The sequence below is a fragment of the Bubalus kerabau genome, chromosome 5 (genome assembly GCF_029407905.1).
Source record: "Bubalus kerabau isolate K-KA32 ecotype Philippines breed swamp buffalo chromosome 5, PCC_UOA_SB_1v2, whole genome shotgun sequence".
In the NCBI taxonomy this organism is placed as follows: Eukaryota; Metazoa; Chordata; class Mammalia; order Artiodactyla; family Bovidae; genus Bubalus; species Bubalus kerabau.
Window position 1 is genome coordinate 83,070,425 of NC_073628.1, and position 13,069 is coordinate 83,083,493.

Below are 13,069 nucleotides of genomic sequence, written 5' to 3' on the forward strand. Positions count from 1 at the left end.
AAAGTTGGCTTAAGGCTCAACATTCAGAAACTAAGATCATGGCATCCGGTCCCAGCACTTCCTGGGAAATAGATGGGGAAACAGTGGCTGACTTTATTTTTCTGGGCTCCAAAATCACTGCAGATGGTGATTGCAGCCATGAAATTAAAAGACGCTTACTCCTTGGAAGGAAAGTTATGACCAACCTAGAGAGCATATTAAACAACAGAGACATTACTTTGTCAACAAAGGTCTGTCTAGTCAAGGCTATGGTTTTTCCAGTAGTAATGTATGGATGTGGTAGTTTGAGTATAAAGAAAGCTGAGCACCAAAGACTTGATGCTTTTGAACTTTGGTTTTGGAGAAGACTTTCAACAGTCTCTTGGACTTGAAGGAGATTCGACCATTCCAACCTAAAAGAGATCAGTCCTGGGTGTTCATTGGAAGGACTGATGTTGAAGCAGAAACTCCAATACTTTGGCCACCTTATGTGAAGAGCCGAGCCACTTGAAAAGACCCTGATGCTGGGAAAGATTGAGGGCAGGAGGAAATGGGAATGACAGAAGATGAGACAGTTGGATGGCATCACTGACTCAATGGACATGGGTTTGGGTGGACTCTGGGATTTAGTGATGGACAAGGAGGCCTGGTGTGCTGTGATTCATGGGGGTCACAAAGAGTTGGACACGACTGAGCAACTGAACTGAACTGATGGAACTTTGTAATTCTTAAAAATTATGAGAAGAATAAATACAATTTATTTTTGATGACAATGCTGAGTCCCTAGTATATTTCTGTGAGCCCATGGACAGCAGCACACCAGGCTGACCTGTCTTTCACTATCTTCCTGAGTTTGCTCAAATTCCTGACCATTGAGTTGATAATGCTATCCAGACATCTCATCCTCTGTGGCCCCTTCTTTTCCTCCTGCCCTCAGTCTTTCCCAGCATCAGGGGCTTTTTGAGTGAGTCTGTTCTTTACATCAGGCAGCCAAAGTATTGAAGTTTCAGCATCAGTCCTTCCAATGAATATTCATGATTGATTTCCTTTATGATTAACTGGTTTGATCTCCTTGCTGTCCAAGGAACTCACAAGAGTCTCTTCAGCACCACTATTCTAAAGCATTAATTCTTTGGCACTCAGCCTTCTTAACGGTCCAAGTCTCACAAATGTACATGACTACAGAAGCCTAGTGTGATTTTTAGTGCTTCCCTCTGTCAGACCGAGTTTCAAGGCGATCAGGTTCCCCTTAGCCAGAAAGCTTAAGGCTCTCTGACTCATTTCTGAAACGTTCATCTCCTTTGCCTTCCTCCAGCCATGAGAAAGGTTGGCCAACAGATTTCAGCCCACACTTATTAACCACCCGTATCCACACACACCCCCGATGTGTCCACATTAACAAGGTCTTCCCAATGAGCATCACAAATGTCCTGACAATTCCTCTATGTCCTCCTAGAGCTCCCTGAGAACCAGCTTGAGGGGCTACCCATTTCAACGCTGGAGGAAGAGGCTCTGCCCAACTCCATAGTAAGTGCCTCCGATTCATCTGAGATAAAAGTGTTGCTTCATGACTGTATTTTCTAGTGGAATTCAGATAAAGGTTGAAAATATTCAAGACAGTTCATATAAACAGTTTTTAATTTGATGGATGAATCTCTCCCAGCAGGTAACTGTTTCAAAAGGATGTTTTTCAAAAATGACAACATAAATTAAAAACTGGAATCGGGAGCAGTTTCCTCAGCAGAAACTATTCCTTCCTGAAATGAAAGTTTTAATTACTGGTGAAAATGAGCTGGAGTGCTCTTCCAGGAGGAGCTCCAGCCTTTCCCACAGATGTCCTCTATGTGTTCTTTTGGGACTACGGACTCAACGGCACATTCCCATTTGGTTTTCTGAAAAGAAAAAGAGAACAAAAGCCCTGAATGCACAGTACTCAAGATGCTGACACCCTCACACTGTTTTCTTCTTTCTAATTGCAGGCCTGTGAACAAGCCAGTGAACACGGTAATTATTCAGGGATCATCCCTCTGATGAAAATAATCTAGTTGATGAAGGTGGCAATCTCTTGCCGGCTCTATTTGGAGAGTCGCCCTGACACTGGATTCCTAAAGGGGGTGAAGGCACAGGGTGCAGATAAGAGACTAATCTCCCGGGAAAGAAAATGTCTGTGCTCTATGGTACCTGGAAACCACTACATCATTTAGATGCGTGGGTTTGGGTCCCATGTGTGAGCCCATGCAGTGTGATTCTAAAGCTGTCTGTGTGTGTTTCCTCAGGAGATGTTTCCCTCTTATAAAGCACAAGTCAACTGTGAACTTTCTAAATACTTCTCAACACACTGTGCACTGGCTATAGATTCCCTAATTCTTTCCTCATCTCAGTCATTCCTCAAGTTCGGTTAATATTCATCTTGCTCGAAGGGAGATGGTGCTGAGAAAAATGGACCAAGCTATTGACCTCCTAAGTGGGAAAAAAATAACCTGAGAACCTTGGGGTGGTCCCAGTGTGTCTGCTGTGGACCCGTGACCTGCACTTATCACTCAACCATGGGATCCTCAGTCATGGAGCAAGGGGGTCCCTGCATCTACGTTTATGCCTGGAGGTACTAGAGCTCCAGAGGTCCAGATTGTGCCCATCATTGTAAGATGGGCTCAGTGGTCATGGAACCCAGGGCAAACGTAGGTGGATTATTGCCAACATTGTCACAGTCGTTATTGTGGAAGGCACCTTGGGATTCATATCCTCTTGGTGAGTTCAAAGCTCTGAAAGTTGTGTTCCCTTGTTTAGACAGTACAGGCCACATCTGTTGGTGCTAGTGTCACTGCTTAACCAAGGACAAAAGCAGAGTGTCAACAGAGAGATATTTCATTGTACTGGGTGACATTACCATAAGCCTTACATTGGTTAAACCCTGTAGCACACTTTTAAGGGAAGGTGTCAAATAGATCTCACAGTGGAACTTGACACTCTGCTTGGTGACCTTGACTCTTGCTGTAAACCTCCTGCATGCCAGGGTCCAAGAAGGTCAACGTTTACCCCATGCTTTCTCTCTATGATGAACTGTCCGTCTAAATGTATGGCTTCACTGAGTGTGAACAGACACTGACTCAGTGGACGTGGAAATATTTGGAAAATGAAGACTAGGAAGAAACATCACATGATAGATTATAGCTATTTGGCAAGGTAGGGTTGAATTCAGTTCTCTTAACAGAGATTGATTATAATGAAGAGCAAAATCTCACAGAAAACTTAGTAAGTGCATCAGCTGAAACTGAATCCTGGGGAGGCAGTGATCTAGGAAGAAATCCAGAAGATAGGTGTGATTTACCAGAAGCTCTAAACAGAAAGGAGGGTCATGGGTCTCTGTCATTGAAAGCTGGCATGCATTGTAATGTTTCACATTTCCCCATTGGTTTGGTTATCACCAGTTACATGCAGCCAATCTCCTTCATTGCCTTCTTGCTTGTCTCCTTGGTTGTACTTCATCCAGCAAAGGGGAGGATTCAAGAGCAGCTCAGTCCATAGTTACCAGCCTCTCTCCTGTACACATTCCACCCCATGTCCCATCCAATAAACACACAAAAAATCTGAGATCTTTGTAAACAGCCTCATCTCTGTCCTCATGGCCTTCTGTTTCCCTCTAGCTCCCCAGGAGCACCTGGTGTTGGAACTGCCCCAGGCCGGGGCTGAGGATCCGCCTCTGCCACCCCTGGAGGTAAGCTCAACTGTCTGTGTCTCACAAAGGCTGCTGCTTCACCTCTTTATGTTTCATTCAGCGAAATACAGTTATAGTCATCTGACAATGTATATTAGCACTTATGCATGCAGTTTGTTGCTGGTGAAATATTGACGTTAAATCTGTTATCAAAACAGAACTGATCCAAAAGGACACTAAAAATAGCATCAATTCCGACTGTAGGTACATTCCTCAGTAGAATTTTTTCCTCCTGGAAACTGAAAGATCTTAAGTGAAAGAGCCCAGCCTTTGCAACAAGGGTCCTCTCTGTTTTCTTTTGGAACGATTGATTTTTTAAAGAGTTTAGGGGGTTAGTTACCTGAGGAAAACAAAAAAATCAGATAACATAAAAGTTACTGCAGAGAACACACGATGCTGCCACCCTCACACTGTTTTCTTCTCTCTAATCACAGGCAGCCGGAGAAGCCAGTGAACGTGGTAAATATTCAGCAACCATACCTCTGCTGAGGAACAGTTTAGCTGATGATTGTGGGGCTCTCTTGCCAGCTAGCTTTGCAGAGTCACCCTGATGCTGGATTCCTAATGAGAGTGAGGGTTGGGGGTTCTGAGAAAAGACTGATCTCACATTAAGAACAATGTCTGTGCTCTATGGTCCCTGGAAACAACCACATCTTTTAGATGATGTGAGTTTGTGTGAATCAGGGTTGGGGGCCCATGTGGAAGCCCCTGTGATGTGATTCTGAAGGTGTGTGTATGTGTGTTTCCTCAGGAGATTTTTCCCCCTTACACGGCACAAGTCAACTGTGAACTTTCTAAACACTTCTCATCACCACTGCCCACTGATTATACATTACCTGATTGTTTCCTCAACTCAGCCATTCCTCAAGTTTCATTAATATTCATTTTCCTCAGATGAAGATGCTGCTGAGAAAAATGGCCCAAGCCCTTGTCCTCCTAAGTGGAAAAACCAAACTGAGAACCTAGGGGGCTTCCAGTATTTCTGGTCTGCAAACCTCACCTGAACTGATCACTCATCCTTGAAATCCTAGTCATGAAACAAGGGGTCCCTGCATCTATGTTTATACCTGGAGGTATTATAAGCTCGAGGTCCAGACCGTGCCCATCATTATAAGGTTGGCACAGTGGTCCCAAAACCAGGGCAAGCAAAGTGGATTAACAGCTACCTTTGGCACAGTCTTTATTGTGAAAGGCACCTCGGGGTTTGCATCCCCTGGTGAACTCACAGATTGTTAGTTTGGCGGCCTTGTGTCGACAATGCTGGTCCTGTCTCTTGGTGCTAGTGTCATGCTTAAACAAGGAATAAAGCAGATTATCATCAGGGAGGTATTTCATTTTACTGGATGATATTACCACAAGCCCTACATTGATTAAACCTGGTAACACACACTCTAGGGAACGTGTCAAATAGATCTCACATTCGATTTCGATAGTTAGCCTCGGACCATGAGTCGTCGTAATCTCCTAAAGCGCTGGATCAGAGACAGTCAGCATTCACCCTTGGTTCCTCTCCATAATGAACTGTCTGTCCCATTAAATGTATCACTTCTCTCATTGTGGACAGCCACTGTCTCAGTGGACATGCAAATATTGTTTGGAAATTGAAGACTGGGAAAAAATATCACATGATTGATAATAGATATTTGTAAAGGCAGGATTGAATTCAGTCCTCTAATAGAGCTTGCTTTTAATCAAGAACAAAATCTCATAGAAACTTGGTAATTTCAATAGCTACAACTTTGCATCCTGGGGAGGGAGTGATCTAGGAAGAAATCCTGGGCTGATTTAGCAGATGCTCCAAACAAGCAGGAGGGACGTTCATCTCTGTCATTTAAAGCTGGAATGCATTTTAGTGTTTCTTTTTTCCCCACTGTTTAGGTTATCATTAGATCACTTGTTAAAATGCAGAGGCTCTCTTTCATTTCTTTCCCGTTCCTCTCGTTTGTTCTCCTTCATCCAGCAAAGAGGATGATTCAACAGCAGCTTAGTCCATAGCTACTTACCCCCTCATGCATACACTTCAGCCTTTGTCCCTATCAAAAAAAAAAAAAAAAAAAAAAGGCTGAGTGACTGCTGAGTAGCCTCACCAGTGTCCTAAGAGCTACTCTGTCTCTCTAGCTCCCCAGGAAGACCTGGTGGAGGAACTGTGCTTTCTATAACCAGCTGTCCCACTAAACAGATGGCCCCTGTGAGTATGAGCAGCTAGTGGCTCAGTGGGCATGTACACACTATAGAAAATGAATATTGTGAAGAAGCAATAAAGGGGACGAACTAGCATTTTATAATTCTATAATTTGAAAGACTTAAATTCCAAATGGCAATTTAGTTCCTGATCCAGAAAAAATAAAATTACAGTACCTTCACATAAAAAAAAGAAAATATTGATAGAAAAATATTATTCCTAATAGCTATTTATAAATGGTAGGAATTCAGTAATATAAAATCTTGTGTATTTGATTTTCTCTAAGACAAGTAATTAGTGAATTAATAGAATAGCATACTTTACCCAGGATTGATTTCAGTCCTCTAACACAGTTTACTTTAAATCAAGTCCAAAGTTTCATAGAAAATATGATGAACAGAGTAGCAGCAACTGTGGATCTCGGAGGAAGAGTGATCTGGGAAAAATCAGGAGACAGTGGCGATTTAGCAGGAGCTCAAATGATGGGCTGCCGTCTATGGGGTCTCACAGAGTCTGACATGACTGAAGTGACTTAGCAGCAGCAGCAGCAAACGAGCAGGAGGAGTCATGGGTCTCTTTCATTGAACAGTACACCCATTTTAGAGTTTTCCATCTTTTAGATTGAATATTTCATGTTGATTAGATTCCTCTAGCTAGAAAGCCAAAGATGTGTTTTCATTTCCTTCCTCCTCTCCTTTACTTTCCTTCCTCCTCCAAAGAGGATGGAGGAACACAAGTTCAGTCCATGCTTATTAACCTCCCACATCTATACACACCACCCCATGTCCACACGAAGAGAAAAAACCCTGCATGATTCCTCAGCCTCCTCTCGAGCATTCTAACAGCTACTCTGTGTGCCCTAGGTTTCACTGAGGACCTGCCAGTCAACCCAGCTTGTGACAGGACCGAAGAGACTCCATATGTCTCCAAGGAAAGTTCTTTTTTTTTTTTTTTTTTCCTCTGGTCTGAGATAGAAATACTGTTTCATTTCTTTTTCAGTAGAATTAAGTTATGAGTCTTTGAAGGTGTTTGTTTCAGATAGAGACAGTTCCCTTGGTTGGGATAATGTGGAGTGAGATACTTATTACCAAATCATGATGCCTCAGTCCACAGGATATTAAAATTGTTAGCATCCATTACATCCTGTTGAGTACAGATTTCTCTCTCCTGCAGTCAGATTTCCTCTAAGAAAAGAATTCTGCAGTTTCCAACCCAAACGATCTTGGAAGTTCCATCCTCCAGGCAAAGGTCTTGCCTTTCATCCTGAGTATGTGTGTTCTGATATTGCTGAACTCCACCAGTGTTCCTCATCAGGATCTGTCACTAAATGAACCAAAGAGTGTGCATCTATGTGATCTTATCCTCATAGTGCCTTCTCTTCTGTACTTGCAGGTGGCCCTTTCAGAATGTGAAAATGGTATGTATTCTAGAAGCATTCACTTTGGGAGAAAAACTTTGTAGATGAGAAAGTTGGGGCTTTCTCTCTGGTTTTAGTGTAGAGGCCAAACTGATTCCAAATTCCCGCTGGCAATGAGTGTAGGGGCCCTAGTGACAGAAAGTAATGTATAAGTCGAGCAATGTGGCTGATTACTGTAGTTCCAGGAGGAACCTGTATTATGGTTAATAGTGTAGGTTTGTGTCCATGGGACTGGGTGTGTCTCTGTGTGTAATGAATAGTGTGATTCTCCATGTGTCTGTGAATTTTCTGTCTTGTGCTTTCCTCGATATTTGTCACCCTAAACATCACTGTTACTGGTGTCAACTTCCCCCCAGAATTTCCCATCGCCGTGTACCATTAATGAGTATGTGCATAAATATTAAACCAAGTATACACATTCACTGTATCCATTAATTTTATACCAGGTGAACATCCGATACCCTGAAAGACAAATCTCATCACTACCCAGGAACATGTTGACCCCAGAGTCTTTTTAATTTTTCTTGAATTTCTTCTTGGCTCTGCTGGGTCTTCATTGCTGCACAGGGTTTTCTCTGCTTGTGGAGAGTGAGGGCATCTCTCTAGTTGTGGTGCATAGGTGTATCACTTTAGCAGCTTCTTTTGCTACAGAGCATGGCTTCTAGGGCTCTTGGGCTTCAGTAGTTTTGGAAGGTGGGCTCAGCACTCGTGGCTCCCGGGCTCTAGAACACGGCTCAGTCCTTGGGGTGCACTGACGGGTTTAGTTTCTCCAAAGCATGTGGAATCTTTCCAGACCAGGGATTGAGCTCGTATCTCCTGCGTTAGCATGTAGATTCTTAAGCACTGAGGCACCAGTGAAGCCCGATACGATTCTTAAAAAACAAAACTGTGTTTTAGTATCCCCCTCCTGGGTCAATCACACCTTCATTTAGTCATAAATTCCATTTCTTACTAGGTCTTATAACATTTTGAGTGGTCATGATTCCTCTGTCATTCAAGCTGTTTGCTATTAGAGCCTCAGAATGAGTCTTTCCCCCTCAACCAAGGCCCCCAGTACTGGGGAGGCTCCTTCCTTCTGCACGGATCCCTGGTGGTACCCACATGCCACACCCAGGTCTAGAGGAATCTGAGAAAGGAGGAACCTAAAAGCATAGATGAAGTTCAGGCCAGCTTTGCCTCTTAAGCTTTGAAGTGTCCAGTCAGTCCTGTTAATTCAGTGCACTGTGTTGTTCAGCTTGTCTCTAGAACTTCTCCATCCTGCAACAAGAATGTTATACCCATTAAACAGACACTCCCTCTGTCAACCTCCTCCCAGTTCTTGGAACCACCCTTCTACTCTCTGCTTCTCTGAATTTTCCTTTAGAAACCTGAGGTAAATGGAACTGTGCAGTATTTGTCCTTCATTGACTACCTTATTTCACTCTTAGCAGGATCCTTGAGCTTCATTCACAGTGCTGCGAATGACAAGGTATCCTTCATTTTTAAATGCGGAAAGGCTTCCAGTGTATGTGTACACCCCATTTTCTTTTTTTATTTATCTGCCCATAGACACTGGGCAGTTTTCTTGGATTTTGTGTACAAGATGGCAATGGATATGTGATTGTAGATATCTCCTGGACATTCTCATTTTATCTTCTTTGGACATAAACTCAAAAGAGTGATTTCTGGATCTTATGATCAGTCTCTTAATACTATTTTGAGGGACTTCCAAACTGTTCCATAATGGCTATGTCATTTCACATTCTTACCAACAGGTACAAAAGTTCCAGTTCGCTACTTTATTGCCAAAATCTTTTCTTTTCTTTTTAGAATACACAACCTGAAAGGTGATGTCTCTTTTTGACTTGGTTTCCATTTCACTGATACTTCGTGATGTTGAGGACTATTCCTATGTATATTGAGCACTTCTCTGTCTCCTGTGAAAAAATGTCTATTGAAGCCTTTACCCATTTTTAAAAGTCAGTTGTTTGCCTTTTGTTGTTTTGAAGCTGAGTTGTAGGAGTTGCTATATATTCTGGATATTGGCCCCTTATTCAGATGCAAAGTTTGCAGATACTTCCTTTCATTCCATCAGTAGCCTTTCTGTTGATTGTTGAAGAGACCATCTTTTCTTGATTTGGTCATCTTAGAACCCTGGCGAAGATCATTTGGCCTCACGTGTGTGAATTTATTCAAGATTCCCTCCTTATGATTCCTTGGTCTCTCTGCCTGTTTTGCTGCAGGTAGAACACAGCTTTGACTGCTGTGGCATCCTTACCTGTTTTGAATTCAGGAAGCCTGAAGGCCCCATTGTCGTTCTTTGCTCTCAGGATTGTTTTTGCTCTTTGGGTTTCTCTTCGGTTGCATAAATTTCAGTATTTGGGGATTTTTTCTTTCCATGTCTATAAAAATGACATGAGACTTTGTGAGTGGTTTCAATATATATGTACATCACTTTTAGGAGTATAGGAAGGTCAACAACACTCAGTATTCCAGTCTATGAATATAGTATGGTATTCTGATTACTTGTCTCGTCTTTCTTTCAAAAGCATTCTGTGGTTTTCAGTCCACAAATCTTTCACTTCCTAAGGGGCATTTTCTGTGGCCTTGCTTGGGACCTCCAGAGTCAGGGATGAGAAATATGGGCTCTTGAAGACTGTGAATGTCCCTTCCCTCCCCTCTGTACCTACTCTCTAGTTACTTGTCAAACAGGAACTCTGGGCCATGCCCTTCACCTCTGCCTACAAGTGAGCCCCCTACTGGGGATTTGCTTTGAATCTGAGTGTTCACCTTACTATTTATTGGAATGTTCACAAGCACTCTCCTAGTCCCTGGCCTAGGATCAAGAGCCCCAAGTATCCCTATATATGAATGATCTCATCAGGGCATCAAATTGTCTACAACAGAGAAAAACCTGAAGAGGCAATTAATTACCTTTTCCTCGTCTTTGGAGCTATGAGAGCGGAACTTTCCAACGTAGTAGGCAGTAGTCACGTCTCCCTATCTGTAATTAACATATTGAAACAATAATTAACATATTTTAAAAAAATCACAAAAAACACACATTTGTTGATCACAGTAGCCGTATTTCCAGTGTGTCCACAACTGTTGGAATTTCAGCTTTGTAAGCTTGAATGTAAGAGCTATATAGGGCCTGTAGAAGTGTAGTGTTACAATGTGATTCTGTCAGCATCTCTCTCTCATATGAAATTTTGCACTGGGATCGACATCTTGTTGAGAGGCTCTGACTCCACAAACACGGGGGAGGTCTGTGAACCTGGAAGAAAGACCAGGGCAGTGCTGTGTGAGCCAAGCTGAGGAGGAGAAATGGGTGGGTCAACTTGTATAATAACTGTATTATTGTTCCTGGTTGTCTTTCTGCAGACTGCTTCCTGGAAAATATTAGCAACAGTGATGCAGAAGACAACTCAGGTAGGGAACAACTCTCAGGTGGGCTTAACAGGGAGAGGGTTCCAGGACCACTTGAGTTACACTTAACTCTTTGAAGATGAGGCAAGGTGAATATCAACTGAGGAAGTAGAAGGAAATATGTGTAGAATTTTTATTTGTTCTTTTCATATTTTAATGATTTTATAGACCCATGTGATCATGTGCTATATCGTGCTGTGCTTCAAGACATCTCTTTTTATTTGTCCATTTAAAAATCTCCTTTCTGACAAGACTACTCTTTCCTTGCCCTTTCACTGCTAAATGTGAAAGCTTGGCTTCTGGTCAATACCTGCAGGGTTTTATGTACAAGGAACTTTGGCTTTTTGTTTAGATTTTCCTGTGATGACCACATGCTGTGGACACACAATTCTCGTGGTCACTTGACACTGGAGACCAAGTTCTGGCAGTGAGTGTCAGGTGGCGGGTGAGACGTGAACCCATCTCCCTCTGCATTTTCAGGACTTGTGGTTTCCCCTCATGTTGGTCCTCACTGTTTGTTCCTTGTATGAAGGGTGCTCTCAGAGTTGGATGAGTCAAAGCTCATGTGCTCTGGTGTCCCTGTCTGGGCTGAGTCTCCTGGAGCTCATCTCCGCACCACACCTCCCCAAGGACGCTGTGTTGCGTGAGAGCAGTCCATGTGCAGCTGCCCCTGGAGACCAGCATATCCACAGATTCTAGAGACTGTGAAGGGGCCGCTGGCTTTCTTTACACATTTGCTCTAGCAGTACTGCTGACCTGGTCTCCTGGGACTGACCAGACCTAGGTCAGAGACTCAGAGCAGCAGGACCCGGGGTGACTGCTCCCCTTAGGACCACTACTCCCTCCAGACCAAAGCTCCAGGTGGTTTTGATCACCGTCTTTGCACACTCCTCAACTCATTTGTTTACCTTTTATTTTTTTGTTTGTTTTGCATTTGAGCTTTGGGATTTTGTGATATATTTTGAGTATGAGTTCCTAATGTGATATATGGTTTGCAATTTTTCTGGAGGTTAACTTTTCATCCTACTGATTGTTGAAGAGACTACCCTTTCCCTATTTTGTTGTCTTAGAACCTTCGTGAATTTCATTTCACATTGAATCCATGAGTTTACTTGTTTCTTTGTTCTTTATTCTGGTATTTAGGGCTATGCATCTATTTCTATGTCAGTATCATACAGCTTTGATTCCAGTAACTTTGTAATGTGTTTTGAAATCAAGAGGTGAGAAACTTTGATCTTTGTTCTCAAGATCATTGTGTCTATCTGGAGTTCTTAGTGGTTCCATGCATATTTTTGGAATTGTTTTTTCTATTTCTATGAAAATGACATTAATATTTTGCTTGGTATTGCAATGAATCTTTACTTAGGTTTAGGCACTGCAGAAATGTCAGTAGTACTAAGCCTCCAGTCTCTGAGCATGGAATGTCATGTCAATTCCTCGTCCTTGAGTCACTCTCTCAGTGTGGTGCGTAGTGTTCAGTGTGCTGGTCGTGTCTCTCTGAAGGCCCTGTGTCCCTCCTTCCCTGATCTCAGAGTCAGTGGTGGAGGGATGGGCTTGTGAGGAGACACAGTGTCTCTCCCTCCCTCCTCACCTCTTCTCTGATGATGTTCAGCACAGGTGCCCTGGGCCCTGTATCCATACCTGTCCCCTCAAGAGGAATACCTGCTGGGAATTCCTCTAAGATCTGGGTGTTGACATTGCTGTTTCAGTGTCCCAAAGGCTCATGAGTACCTGGGATGTGTGCATGAGCCCAGGAAATACCTACAAATGAATAATCAAATCAAGCCAGGCGGATGGATGCTCTGCAGAAACTGTTGGGGTACAATTCACAGGCCTACAAGTCCTGTGCTTATCTAGACTTGAGACCAAAGAAAGATCCCAGAGTTGACAGAGATCCCAAAGGTTTAATAGATGGGGTGATTTCCATGTCTGGAGTAAAAGGATCCTGGAGAGACACCCACTGTGGATAGCAGGGGACCGGCAGAAGACAGCAGCTGCAGCATTCGTCACTCGGGGGGGTTGGAAGTCTACCAGTTACAGTGGGGATGAACAGCAGGTTGGCTCCTTGGTTGAATTGGTTACCATGGAAACCAGTGGAGCATCACATCCCTCTCCTAGCCCCTCAGGCTAAAGACTTTCATGGGGCTGAAGTCTTGTCTTTGTTAATCTGTCAGCAAACAGCCATCCTGAAATGGCCAGAAATTGCAGAGGGAAGAGAGAGGAGAGGGAAAACAACAGAGGGGTGGTAACATCCTATATATAGCCTTGCATGCTCAGTCACTCAGTTTTGTCTGACCCTTTGAGATCCCATGGACCCATATCCCACCAGGCTCCTCTGTCCATGTATTCTCCAGGGAAGAATATTAAA

General features: G+C 43.2%; 1 protein-coding gene across 1 annotated transcript in view; it reads left to right on the forward strand.

Annotated features, from left to right (window-relative positions):
* The window catches only part of LOC129654256 (uncharacterized), a 32,095-nt gene extending 25,143 nt beyond the window's left edge, over nucleotides 1-6,952 (forward strand). The window contains exons 3-8 of the mRNA XM_055583764.1: nucleotides 1,436-1,506; nucleotides 1,959-1,983; nucleotides 3,624-3,694; nucleotides 4,129-4,153; nucleotides 6,740-6,811; nucleotides 6,915-6,952. Of these exons, the coding sequence (XP_055439739.1) occupies nucleotides 1,436-1,506; nucleotides 1,959-1,983; nucleotides 3,624-3,694; nucleotides 4,129-4,153; nucleotides 6,740-6,811; nucleotides 6,915-6,952 (302 nt within the window). The remainder of the gene's footprint in view (nucleotides 1-1,435; nucleotides 1,507-1,958; nucleotides 1,984-3,623; nucleotides 3,695-4,128; nucleotides 4,154-6,739; nucleotides 6,812-6,914) is intronic.
* The last annotated feature ends 6,117 nt before the right edge of the window (nucleotides 6,953-13,069 follow it).